This window comes from Triticum dicoccoides, chromosome 1A (genome assembly GCF_002162155.2).
Source record: "Triticum dicoccoides isolate Atlit2015 ecotype Zavitan chromosome 1A, WEW_v2.0, whole genome shotgun sequence".
In the NCBI taxonomy this organism is placed as follows: Eukaryota; Viridiplantae; Streptophyta; class Magnoliopsida; order Poales; family Poaceae; genus Triticum; species Triticum dicoccoides.
The window spans coordinates 487,348,756-487,362,644 of NC_041380.1; the positions used below are offsets into that span (position 1 = coordinate 487,348,756).

Below are 13,889 nucleotides of genomic sequence, written 5' to 3' on the forward strand. Positions count from 1 at the left end.
GGATAATTGATGATCGTTGTTTTATATGTAAAACGGGGTGAAAACATTTTTCGGTAATATGTAGTAGTAGCTAGTATTATGAAATTTCACAGTGCTCAAGCATAAAGAGGCATCACAAACAACCAAGTTTTTTCACATTGGCCAACTAACACTTGCCTTTGTTTATTTATGGGTGCATGCATGCACATACATTATACTAGTACTAGGTGAGTACATAATAATTAAGCCCAATAATTCTCTGTGTTTGGGGCTCTTCTTTTCTAGCTCGGCATTCACCTTCTTTTTCTCAGCCTTCTCAACCTTCTCAAGCTGCTTAATCTTCCTCAGCCTCCCGATTGTACCCAATGGGCACAAGAATAACCTTGAGCGCGCTAACGGCATCTTGTGCGCCGTGGATGCCCGCTTCTTTTACGTCCTCGCTATCTTCCGGGTTCCATACTCCATTCTTTTTCCAATCAAGCAGTGCCTTGGACGTCACGCCCCAAACGACGATGAGTTTCGTCTGCTGTAGGGTGATCCGGCTTGGGCCTTTCTCATCCATCGCCGCCACCACCGTGGCGTTGATCGTCTTCAACCTTGCCGCCTCGGCGACCACAAGGGACAGCCACCCCAGGGTCGTACCGAGCATGGCGTTGTGGGCCGTGTCCGGCCGGGAAGGGAGCCTGTACGTCGACAGGAAGCGAACGTCTTGCGCGACGGCGTCCTGGTCGACGTCGAGGTCCTTCAGCTTCTTGCGGCCACCGACGAGGCTGCGGTAGTCATGCGACTTGGGGAGCGGCGTCGAACCTTTGATTAGGTCTTTGTCATCGGAGAAGGCGAACCAGACTTCCGCCGCGTTCTTGAAACCGACAATGTAGACATTGTCGGTCCGCACGGCGAGAACTACCGCCTCCTGCGGCTTCTCGACTTCGATGGTGATCAGGATCCACATCGGCGGCTGCTTCTTGGGGCCCGTCTGGGGAGCCAGCTCGGGAACGTTTTCCACCTCCCTCCCGCTGGACGTCAGCATCCGGTAAAGGCTTTGCTGGAACTTCATGTACTTTGTCTTGGTGACTTCGTAAGTGATCTTCATCGCCGGCGACGGGTCGGACTGCAGCGTCGTGATCGTCTCCACGCCGGCGTGAGGCAGAGGGGTTGCGGCCGGAGGTAGCAGTGGGCCTGCTCCGGTGCCGTGGCTTTCTTGGCCTTGGACTTGGGGCAGGGCGACGGCGCCACGGGCGCGCCGCAGAGGAGCTGCAGCGGGAGGTAGCGGTGGCAGGGCTCCGGTGCCGCGGGCGCGCGGCAGAGGAGCTCCGGCTGGAGGTAGCGGCGGGCGTGCTCCGGCGCCCTGGCTCTCTTGGTCTTGGGCTTCTGGCAGGACGAGAGCGACGGCGCCACGGGCCCCCCGCAGAGGAGCTGCCGCGGGAGGTAGCGGTGGCAGGGCTCCGGTGCCGTGGCCGCCAGCCTGACGGCCAGCTGGTGGTCCAGCCTTGCCTGCCGCGCCGCCGGCAAACAACAGTGCCGTGGTTGTCCAGCAAGCACACCATCAGCTTGGTGAGGCGATGGAGAGCCATGGTGGACGCACCTCTCTCTCTCTGGCTCAGTTGTTCTGGCCACACGGTGCAAGTTTGTTGATCAAGTCCACGGTGTACCATCTCCTATATATACAGGAAGCCACAAGAATGGAGCATTTTCTCTTTGCAAAAAAGAGAGAGAGAAAAGAAAACGCTGCAGCTGCACCGCGAACAGGCATGCATACTTGCGCGAGGCTGTTTAATCGTGCCGGCCCTTAGACCTCCATGGAGGATTTGAAATAGTAAGTAACCACCCACTCATGTGTAGACCTCCATTCTCACTCAATCAAAAAACAAAAATGTGTAGACTTCCCACTCATGTATATGGACCTTCATGGAGGAGGATTTTAAGTAGGAGTAGTAAGTAACTGCACACTCATGTATATAGACCTCTCCATGGAGGAGGAGAGGATTTTAAGTAGTAGTATAAGCAACCGCCCGCCCATAGGCCTCCATGAGGATTTCAAAGAGGGTTCGCAACCGCCCGCCGATTATGCGGGACACTGTTTTATCAAGCTTCTGCTCTCCAACTTCGCCTCCCTTGTTTCAATTGCCTTTCCTTCTCCCGTCTCCACCTCCTAACCCAAGAATGACCCTGCATGACGAATCTTGATTATTTGCCATGGCTTGGCCAGTGAGACTTCTCTCGGAACTGATCCTTCTCAACTCAGACAACTTGGCAAACATATTTGTCCATTCAGGCATCCAGTTGCCTTGCTTCTTCAGCGTCCCAATCCAACAACCGCCACCATGCATGACGGGCGTTGATTATTTTCCATTATTGACGTGGCTTTGCTGGCGAGACTAATCTCGAAATTCATCTTTCTAAACTCAGATAACTTGGCAAACTTATTTGTCTTCAGGCATTCAGCTGGCTTCCTTCTACAGCCTCCCAATCCAAGAATGACCGTGCATGATCATTTGTCATTAATTGTTGATATGGCCTTGCTAGTAAGAATAATCTCGAAATCCATCTTTCTCACCATACACAACTTTGGCAATTTTTCACTAGTATGAATAATCTCGATGTTGATCTTTCTCACCTTAGAGAACTTGGCAAACATATTTGTACAATGCGGCTTCAGGGATCGCCACGCTGCCACCGGAGTATGGGATTATTATATGACACACTTTATACCTCCACAAGACTGCCAGTTACTGAAGAAATAATGGTACATGAAAATAAGTTGCCCGTACATACGTAAGGTCGTCTGGCAAGACAAGTTTTTCACAGGAACCATGGTGTATATACAACAAGATGCCGGTACATAACAAAGGCCTCTTTGCAAGCGGATAAACTGGTCGGAAAGTAAATTCAAGGTACAAATTGCTCAGAAGTACAGCAAACGCGTCTACACCCAGACCAACAACTGGATGATAATTCTCTTGCGCAGCGGTTTATTTCCTACAAGAACGGCTGTAGCCCGGTAGGAACCAACACTGGCGTACCCATGCACAGGTCGACAGCCAGTGATGATACTCATGGAGCTGATGCCTTTGCTGAATCCGAGTTCAGCCCAGCTGCTGCCGCGTTGCGTGATCTGGGCACTTTGCTTGCTGCGACGTGCAGATGTTGGCATAGAGGCCTTGGTGCCCCGGTTTCCCTCTCGAATCCCCGCACACAGACAAATCCTGCATCACAGCATCACACTCTCTTGTCAGGGAAACTCCAGATAGATTACGGAGAAAAATCATCCTTTTCCACCCGAATAAGTTCACAAGCAACAGAAGCAATCCTTTGTAAATGCAAAAAAGATGAGGCCCATATAAGAAAAAGGAAAATGCAAAAAGAAATCCTTTGGAGCCAATAGTAAATATCCTTCGGAAGGTACATGTACCGGAATCTTATTGACAGTTAGTTGCTTGTGAACAACCATATGACATTTTAGGAGCTTGAGCTATACTACAAAATGGAGGGAGTTTCAGTCAGTTATCAGAGTTCTCTTCGGTCACCGAGGTTGATAACCAACCAAGAGGATAAGTGTTGCTGCGCCTATTATTATACTACTTGAACTTATAGATTAATTCTTTTTAGATAGATGATTTGGCAAGAAAAAGAGGAGCTGGACTAGTTTGTAGCGCGTATTTACATGATGTTCCTACTAGTACTGCATTGCTGCTTGAATTATTCAGAACTATTGCTGTAATTTCGCTGGAAGATGTTTTTGGAGTGCAAGTTTTGTTGGAAGTAAGCAGAAATGGTGCTGAAAATCCTACTGAAATTGTGCACAATATTGTTATGTACGAAGAGGATCCCAACGATCTCTTCATTAGGAAGTTTATCATTTAGTTAGGAAAATAAGATCTATGATTTTCTTTACTAAGATGGATTGGTAGGAAAAAAACAGTTAGATTGGATTGGTAGACACAGGTTACTGCTGGGGGAAAACACTTTGACAGGACCCCGCCATTGTGTCCTCCCTGGGCGGCTCGGTAGGTGTCCCAAACCCTAGCCGCCGCCGCTTCTACCTTGCCCCCCTCTGTCTCGCCGCCGCCGGAGGAACTCTAGCCATGGACGGAAGCATCATGTCTGCCTTGGTTGTTTGGAGAGAATTCCGCTATTTTTAACTTGAGCCTGGAAATTGCTTTACTCCACAGTTGGTGCATTTCAAAGATAAATTCCACTTTAGTTAGTTCAGTGTTGTGTTTCATACTGATGATCTAGCAGTTCTCAGCATACGGTACATGGGGCATGTCTGTTCAAGCATTAATGTATATCCTTACTCGTAAAACAATGGTTATATCATGTGATCTGCATTTTGCAAATTGATGAACAACAAAAGGCAGCAAGATTTTCCCCCATGGTAAAATGCACTGGCAACCTAACTGAAACGTATTGTTCTTACCTTTCCAGAAGCACTGCTGTATTTCTTCAGTTGTTAGACCTGCAGAAGGAAAAAAAGAGCTGTTGGTAATTACAGATAATTTGTCTGAATTGGTGATGTATGTTGGTCACAACCTTTGAATATGGAGGGCACTGAAGTTCCAAAGTAGACCATTCGTCTTTCCAACTTCCATAACTGCTCCCTTGCAACGTATATCGGATCGTAGCTAGATTTGTGGTCTGCAAATACCTGTAAATTCACAAAAACATTGAAAATCAACTCTGTAGAGAGGGGAGCCCATGGCTTGCAGCTTATCTCTACCCTATTCATGAGGAAAAAGAAATATGTGGGTCTATGACATACCTCATTAACTTGAAAATAAGTGCCGTTCAGTGGGAAACTACCCTTCGTAGCTGTTCGACACGGAACCTGTTAATGTTCCAGTAGCTCGTCATTAGTAGACTGGAGAAGCACATGCAATTTTGCAGACAACAATGAATTATTATATTATTAATAAACCTTGAGTATTTAGTAGCTCACTAATAATATTCCTTTGCATAGATTAAGAAACTCAAATTTATGCAACCCTTTTTCAGCGCCAGTACTATAGATTATTCTCATACAATAAATAAAAGTTAAATATAAAGAACAGAAGTGCATTTGATCGACCAGCAATGAGTTATTCATATGTCTTAAAATGTTAGTGTGTATTATCTTATTATGTAGCTCACCAATATATTTTTAGTACACCTGGACTGGCCCAGAAGGTCAAAACATACACGGATGTTCTTCTTTTGAGCAAAGATTATAGATTATTATCATGCAACAAACACAGGCTAGATACAGCACAAATATGTATTTGAGCAAAGATATAAATTAAACTCACCATGTTAACCTTCAACTTTTCCTTGAATTTAAAATGCATTATGAGTCAAGAGATAGACTAACAACTCTGTTGTTCTATTTTATTATGCCAATTCAACAATTCAGGAAATTTATATGTAGCCTTCCACTTCTAGGATGGCTTTGCTCACGTCACATAAACTAACATCTCTACTGTAGACGGTATTCAAGATTGCCAGGTAATTTATTGCTATACCAGAATGGTGGCTCTGACATATCTAGATTGGTTTTCCCGCTCAAGCACACAATACTGACACTTCTCATTATTACAAAATCCATCTTCCATCGGAGAGTCAGAACATGGTTTGGGGGCCTTGGTCATTTCATTTATGTCATCTGCATTGAGCCACAATATCCACTTAAGATCAACTTAGAAGTGCAGTCAAATTACATGTGCAGTCATGCACTCTCAAATAAAATAAGCTTGCCTTGCATCCATATGGTCAATAGGTAAGGGCTTGGATCGCCAGTTTCCCGTTGATCAAGTCCTAGCTGTAAATCATTTTCTGGGTCAGGAACAATGTTTTCAAAAGCTTAAATGAAAGTGACAGTATCTAACCTGCTGCACAAGGGAGTGTGAATCTGGAATTTCGTAACTGCAGGGAAAATCTAACTTCAGTGATGGAAATCAAAGAACTGAGCATTTTCTAGATAAATAATATTATTTACATTGGAAAACAGTAGCTATATAGTAAGTGTAAAGTCATGCAAGTTTAAGCCAAAGCAAAATCAGATCACTGCTTACACATAGTGTTCTGTCCGAAGTCTGCGCACGTTCTTTAGTTTAGGGACAGGAATTGAAGCTGATCCAGTGCTAACAGCAACAAGTGCTTTCGCGATATCATCAGACCCGAGATCCATATTGCTTTCTTTAATGCAGTTTTCCAAGTTCTGAGCAAAAGCTTGCAAGTTAAGCTTAATTAGTGGGATTTCACCAGTATCTGGATCGTAATCTTCAATATCATTTTCAAGAGTTTCTGGACATTCTTCCCGTGCTGGACTTGCTGGCTCCTCAATAATCGGCTCTGAATTGTTAGTGCGAAAATCATGTCCCTGGGTACTTCCCTCAAGCTGAGGAAGCACAGTTGAGTATGGAGTTGGCATGCCACCACTCTGGAAACTGAATTGATTGCTCGACTTCACCAAACTTTTCTCCTGAGGTGCAGGAAGTGCAAGCCGTGCACTTCATTAAAAGGAATCAGGAAAACAGAAGAAGATTCAGAAGGATAAGAAATTCACAAATCAATAAGTACACAAAAGTAAGAGCTCCCAGTTAAGACCAAGAATTCAAGATAGGTGTCACATAAGTTTTGGTTGCACAAAAGATAAGAAATATGATGTGTGTATCGAAACTAACAAAACCATCTGATTAGTAGCATGTTATACTCAAATCTAAGCCAACAGAAGGCAATTGGTGCAAGGATCAATTATGCAAGTCCAATCAGTGCTAATGCTTTTCAAGTTTCCTGGTTGCTTCTTAAGATTCACGTTTTTTGCTCATTGAATGTAGGTTACTATTTCTGAAACAGTAAAAACTGTGATAATACCTTGCGAAGGCACTTGCGAAATGCCTGCATTCGCTTCTCATTGGACAAGCATTGCAATTTGGCTTGTTTTTTGTACAGAACACCTGTGATGATTGGAAAAAAAATACTTATTTACCCTTTCCAGGGAGTATTTCTCTACGAGTTCCAAAAGAGAACAAATTCATCTGCAGATCCTAATAGAGTACCTTTCCAAAAGTAATCATATGATAATGCAGCTCGTACCTGTGAAAATTGTTAAATTTGTTAAATACTTCAGTTATTATTAGTACATGATTCACAAAAATTGCAATTTACATGGAAAGAATAACATATCATTTACCAGTAAAAAAACAAGTACGTAAATTTAAACTGATATTAATATACTCACAGTGTTTTTTGATCAAGTTTACACAGACGAGGCCAAAGGTACTTCTGTATAGTCTCCAAGACAGGATATCTTTGACAAGAAATCGACATGAACAAATATTAACTGAAGATACAAGATGAAATAAATGTTTAGACAATGGAGGACTCTTACAGCTCGAGGAGATGTAGCTGCAGAGATTCTGGAAGGGGTTGAATAGGCACCCATCCCAGTCTTACACATATGCGGCCAACATTGGTGTCAACCTAAAGTGGTCAAAGCATTGTTGGGTAAATATGAAATTGATTGCAGATGAATTAAAACTACTCCAATAGCAACTTACAGGGAAAGCGAGATGATGTAATGTCAGTAGACGAACACATTCAACACTTTTGAGCCCCAGTCCACGTATGCTAAGCAAGTAGTCCCTGAAAAGTACACGAGATCGGTTTTTTAGCAGAAAAACTTCTCATACTGCATGGGGCTCGTTTTCCTAAAACTAGACAAATCATTCACTACTTTAGTCAACTGCATCACATTTTACAACCTTTTTGTTCCATTCACGTAACTTGTACATTAGCAGTTCAGCACATGGTGCTCAGTTTTTAGTATTAAATGCAACATCCAACTTGTTGGGCGTCTTGATCCATCTCATTCATTCACACTAGGTTATATTTAACTTCTCATTTCAAACACTAGAAAATGTCACCAGCAGAAGGTAAAGTGATATACTGAGTATCTTACTTTGCTGAGTCAGGGGGGATATCTCTTAACCATTCAAGATCAATGCTTCCATGATCTCTAACCAAGCGATTCAGGAATTCCTGAAAACAGCAATTAGTGTGAGCATAACTGGGGGCATTAGATATCTCAGTGCTACACAAGAATTTAATCCCGCGCCTGCTATTTCAACAAAACATCAAACAGTACATACAAAACTAAAACTAGTAAATCATTGGCTCCTAGTTACTATGTACTATTAAACCGTAAGGTTACTGTCGCCTTCCCAGAAAGAGAACAGATGTAATTTTGAAAACAAAGTCAAACAGTGCAAACAGAACTTATTAAATCCCACTGTTCAGTTTGTACCTGGATTCGTTCTGATAAAACATTATTCATTCCTCGTTCCCGGATGGCCTGAGAAATTCTTTGTACATCTGCACATCGTACTGCTTCCCAATCAACAGAGTCTCTTCTTTCAGACTTCCTTTCTTTCATGTGGCCATCAGCACAGGCCTGTCTTCGAAATTTGTCCCAGTCGAAGTTTTCAGTATTTTTTTTTCTTGGGGTTCTTGTTTTCTTTGGACTTGCTGCTTTATCTGCTCCTCCGACAGTAGATTCATCCACCCTGTTTGCTGTTTCTGCTACCGTTCCACCAGTGACAGAGTGTGATTCATACTCCTGGAAATCTGATGCTTCAAAACTAGTCTGCTCGTCATAGTGCAACTTGACTGCATGTGCATCAACATTTTGTTAAGCAACTAACAAACTGCATGTCAATAAAAATGATGGAAGAGATGCTTGCTAACCTGGAAGATCCGTGCTTGTTTTTGGAGCATTTAGTGTTGAGATAACAGTCTTGCTATAATTCATTTGTGCTATATGATTATCAAATGGCACCAAGAGAGGAAGTTCCTTCTCAGTTCTGTCATCTTTTAAGTGCAATGATGCAGAACCAGAGGAACTATTAGAAGATGTAGGCAGAACATATGATTCATTTGTCATATCTAGTTGTTGATGATCAACTGAGATAAATGGATAATGCATAATCGAAGTAGAGGGAATTCCATGCTGACTTGCACTATCATCATTTATTGCTGTTGTTTTGATTCTTTGGCATTCAAGTTCCTTGGTTGAGGCATCGTTTCCTGCTAATGAATTTTGACCATCAAAATTGCTTCCAAGCTGCTGAGAAACTGAACCACCGCCGCTGCCAACAGAATCTTTAGGTGAACAATTTTTCCCAGAACTTGAAGACAATCGAGATTGAAGAATAGTTTCTGAAACAGCAACACTTTGAGAAGATGGCATATCCTTCTGGAACTGCATTGCTCGTGAGCTTCTTTCTGATGTTATTAACTCTATGGAGAAATCTGGAAATTGTGATGCTTTGGGGTTTATTTCTGTCTCTTGCTGGTCGCAAAAATCTCCATTCGGTTCTTTGGAGTAGAAGGAATAATCTTCACCTTTAGTCAACTCATAAGCACTAGAATTGTTCTTTGTTTCTACATGTATGTTCTCATTGTTTGTTGACAGCTCCTCAAAGTTCTCTCGTAGATCTGGTCTTGCACCGTTGTCAAATAGGTCAAATGTGCTTATCCCTCCTACTGCACTCGTGCTAATTATTTCTTCATAATTTTGACTGATAATATCATCCTTACAATTGCTATTAACTGGCCCTGGAGGAAAACTTGCAGCAAGGGCCATATAGGCAGAGCTGAAAAAATAGCAACCATAACCAGAGTTCGTAAACAAGAGTAGTTCATTTATTTTAAAGAACAGATTGTATCAGAGTATTGACTATGGCTATCATACCTCGAAAGATGGTCAGCTACATTCTGAGTGAGGAAAACCCCTACTACGGAGTCAACTACTGATCCTTTCCATGGAGAAAAGTGCCTGTCGCCTGATAAACATGCGGGTCAACATAAGCTATAAATTTCAACCATCGGTTCATGGAAATTAAAATTTTAAAAACAATACAATTAACATTTTCACACCCATCTTTCATATATACTGCAATTTGTCGTATTCAGAGATCAAAGGCGAGACTAAAGGTTACTATCATATTCTTCCACCGGTGTTAATGGAACATGAATGTTTCCACATTTACCATTCATGAAAGCCAAATCCAGATTTTTGGAAGCAAAGAGCAAGCTTCTCAAATTGCAAACTTTGAACATTACCTATTATAAGTTGCTGCGGTAGAGAACTACTGATCGCTTGCTACAGATGATCTCAAAAGATTTTTATAGCAACACCAGCCACCACACTGAGCAGAGGGGTTACTTCAGCATTAAAGGTTTTTCAAACTAGGATGTCCGATAATAGTTAATGTGGATGTTTCAGTAACTATATCGACCAACTCTTTCATTGGCAAACCCTTGAGATAGGTGCCAGGCGGTAAAAAGGAGTAACAAGAATAAAAAAGGGGCAGCCCCAGTGCATGCAGCTCCCGCTTGCGCAGGGTCTGGGGAAGGGTCCGACCACTTTGGGCGTACGCAGCCTTTCCCTACATTTCTGTAAGAGGCTGTTTCCAGGACTTGAACCCGTGACCTCATGGTCACAAGGCAGCAGCACTGCGCCAAGGCTCCCCTTCAAAAAGGAGTAACAAGAATGTTCAAGAAAAACTGAATTCAGCATATCATGAATGTTAAAATTGATTTGAAATCTTAATGAATTTACGCCTCCAACAAAGTACCTTGAATTAGTCGCATGCGTGCTACAAATGAATTAGCACGGCCCTGAAAAACCTCTCTTTCTTGTTGCCACCATTTCTCTTTGTCAACATCATTCCCATCAACAGGCACATCAGTTGCTTTCCCCATCAAGAGGTTCCAAACTCTTGTTGTCTCAAAATCCAATTCAACTTTAGCTCGAGGGCGCTGCTTCTTGACTAAATGCAATGGCATCTCATATGGAAAGATCATCTGACTACCAAATGGTACAAGAGAATTTGATAGGCTGCCTGTTGCTCCAAAAGGGACAACAGCTGATGTAGTCAGAGATGGATACATCTCATTTGTATGCACAGGCTCGGTGTTCAAATCAAGATATTTCAGCCCTGATGCAACTCTTTGAAGGAAATCCATATATGGAGTTGACTTATATTGTGAGTTTTGTGAGCTTTTTTCTGTTGCTTCAGAATAAACATCATGGTAGAATTTTCTGTTTTCTGGAGGCTGAAAAAATCCATCTGATCTTCGGTAATGGCGTCGTACCCTTCGTGAACGTTTCTTGGTAAAAAAATTAAAACCAGGACTTTCATACAGGGCCTCCAGGCATGACTGAGATAACCGTGGCAGTACTTGTGCCCTATTCATCTCAATATTCATTATAGGAACATACGAACTCCTGCGGACTCGGACCGTTCGCTTCTTTTTTATCCCACCAGCTTGACAAAATGCTAGCATCTGAGCAGCAGTACTTAAGATGACCGAGTCCCGTGAGCCAGCTAGGGAGGACTCACTCTCTCTGCGCTGTTGATGTTTCCTTTTCTCCACTCTCGACACCTTAGTCTGACTTTCTGTGGATGCTGTTTCAGGTATAAATGTAGCTGAGCAATGCATAGCAAAACCAGCCTTGCTAGAGTCGTTTGCCTCCAAGCCCTTGTTATACCCTTCCATTATGGTAACCCCAATCCTTGTGGCATCAAGACCATGAGTGCTTCGTACACTGTCTTGTTTTGTTGTTGGCTCCCTGCTAAAACATCCAGAAGTTGCAGGCGGAACTTCTTGTGTACACTTTGTTCCCATCTCTGGCAAATGTATGTACTCATCTAACAGTTTGTTCATCTTGCGACTCATGCCAAAAGCTAATCCTCCTGGTGAAGTTTCCATGTCCACATGTAGTCCATGTGCACCCTGCGCAGTTGATACAGTGGCAGTTGAACAGAAAGAACTTTTAGCATGAATGAGTTTCTCCTCAATGTGGAGACATGAGTTGCCAGCTGATGATTGGTCTCCCAGTGCTCCTTGTTCACCAAATTCCAACTGCAACCTTCTTCGGACTGATACAGCTCTGCTTCTAACAGCGTCTTCTGCTCCCCTGGAGACTGATTGGTTGCTAACAGGTCCCGAGCAAGTCTCCAGAGAGCTGAGATTTCTTTTCTTCCGGACATAACTTCTCTTGGCTTTCTGATTAGTTCCTTCTTCTGGCGTTGCAACAGCAGGCTTTTGCTTCTTGATTTGCTTGTTAAGTTTCTGATTAGATTCTTCTTCTGGCGTTGTAACAGCAGGCTTTTGCTTCTTGATTTGCTTGCGAAGTTTCTGATTAGATTTTTCTTCTGACGTTGCAACAGCAGACTTTTGCTTCTTGATCTTCTTGTCTTCACGGATTACCTTCGCTCTATGTTTCTTCCTCCGAGGCTTCGCTTTTCTTGCAGGGGCCTCCTCAATTTCCTTGAATGCAGCTGCTGCTGACAAAACTGTGTGATCATTCAGCTGACTTTGTGTCTTGAGCTTTTCTGGTGTCTGCTGATACGTTTGCATGTTCTGATCAGTTACACCTTCAGCAAGCAGTGAGGCCAATTCATCAGTATTTGCAGGAATAGCCGATTGTAAATTACAGTGGCTATCAGAGATACCTGGTGATGATGATGACGATTGTTGACTATCATCTGCTTGAATTCCGGTTGTGGGTGCTTCTGCATCTACACCATTTGGCTGAAGCTGTATTGGTGGATGTTCAGAACTGCGATTAACTGGAACTGCTAGTGTTGAAGGATCTATGGCCATATCAGTGGCAGCAACATCTGACTCCCTTCCAAGTGATAGGAAATCTCTTCGAGCAAACTGAATAGAAGTATCATCTTCAGAATCTGTGGAGAAGATACAGAAAGAAGAAAATTTCAGTCAAGTCCCAAAGCTTCGAGGAAGCCAACTACAACCTCGGAAGATGTCATGCTGCCATGAAGAGGAAACGCTCACCTCGTGCTACACCGAGCGGAGCAGGAACTGGAGTGGGCGTATGAGGTGGCGGCGGCGCGGGCCTGGATGCCCTCCTATGGAACACCACGATACTTATCGGCACCTGCGTGCACCCTGCAGGCAGGTTACAGGGCGGCCGGACGGAGGACCCGGCATCTTGTTGGGCAGCGCCACTCATCAGAGTGGCACCCCCGCGCATAGCATTCACCATCGCTGTGGCATGGCTGATCCCGGGTCCAGCAAGATTTTGCCAGCCTATGGTGGCCGCCGCATCGCCCTGCAGGAACAAGGGTGTGTTGCCAGGAAGGCTTGGAGCGCCGCTCTCCGGCCACACGCACGGGGTCCAATTATCTTGGCTCATGCCAGGATTCGCCTGCGGATTGAGCCCCGAGGGCCCCATCCCCGCTTCTTCCACAACCTGCGCAGAGAAGTAGAAGATCGAATCGGAGAAAAAGGAACAAATAGCACCAAGAAGGCGAAAGGGAGAAACGGGGCAAGGGGTTGCAAAACCTCCACAAACCCCTGGAAACAGAGCAGATTTGGGGGGCGGCACCCCGCCGTCCAGTCTGCCGGACAAGAGATTGATCCGGCGAGGGAGGGGAAGGGCGCGAGCACAGGGAGTGGGAGAGGCAGGACTGGAGGAGGGGAGGGAGGGGCTGGGCGGCGGAGCAAATGCGGGGAGTTTGTTAGACGAACACGAGGGGCGGCGTTGAGTGGAAAAAGGAGAGATACTGCGCTCTCCCCCGATCTCTCCCTACCTTAACCGCAAGCAAGAGCAAGAATCGGAACGTACGCTGTTCGTTTTGAGTGGACTCCTCTCGCGCGCGCCGGCGCGAAGCCGACGCGACGAAGGAGTCTGTCTGAAAGACCGCATGACCAAAATCTCTGTTATTAAAAGAGAGTTTCTATGTCGTTTATTTCTTATAATTTTAATGTCATTCTATTCACTTTTTATCCGTGGATTGTCAGTTTACTCCGTGTCTGTACATATCCGCGCCAATCTGTGTAGTGGCCGATCTATTTGGTCCATTTGGCCAGTGCGCCGACCCATTTATCGCTCAAATGTTTAT

General features: G+C 44.2%; 1 protein-coding gene and 1 pseudogene across 2 annotated transcripts; both read right to left on the reverse strand.

Annotated features, from left to right (window-relative positions):
• Window positions 1-313: 313 nt before the first annotated feature.
• LOC119306614 lies at window positions 314-1,553 on the reverse strand (annotated as a pseudogene).
• A 1,150-nt stretch (window positions 1,554-2,703) lies between these two features.
• LOC119281383 (protein ROS1C-like) lies at window positions 2,704-13,612 on the reverse strand. 2 transcript variants are annotated; one of them, XM_037561909.1, is made up of 21 exons: window positions 13,330-13,608; window positions 12,820-13,237; window positions 12,477-12,710; window positions 10,593-12,398; window positions 9,707-9,797; window positions 8,701-9,608; window positions 8,261-8,622; window positions 7,916-7,995; window positions 7,515-7,599; window positions 7,346-7,437; window positions 7,196-7,264; window positions 7,014-7,050; window positions 6,829-6,911; window positions 6,027-6,464; window positions 5,841-5,877; window positions 5,710-5,773; window positions 5,478-5,617; window positions 4,742-4,807; window positions 4,513-4,627; window positions 4,400-4,438; window positions 2,704-3,185 (listed from the first exon to the last, which is right to left on the reverse strand). In XM_037561909.1, exons 2-21 carry the CDS (start codon window positions 13,217-13,219, stop codon window positions 3,034-3,036), a joined length of 5,298 nt encoding a protein of 1,765 aa, XP_037417806.1. In that variant the 5' UTR covers window positions 13,220-13,237; window positions 13,330-13,608; the 3' UTR covers window positions 2,704-3,033. The 2 variants fall into 2 exon arrangements, with proteins under 2 accessions (XP_037417806.1, XP_037417801.1); XM_037561904.1 differs by having other exon boundaries at window positions 10,593-12,710; window positions 13,330-13,612.
• Window positions 13,613-13,889: the final 277 nt, after the last annotated feature.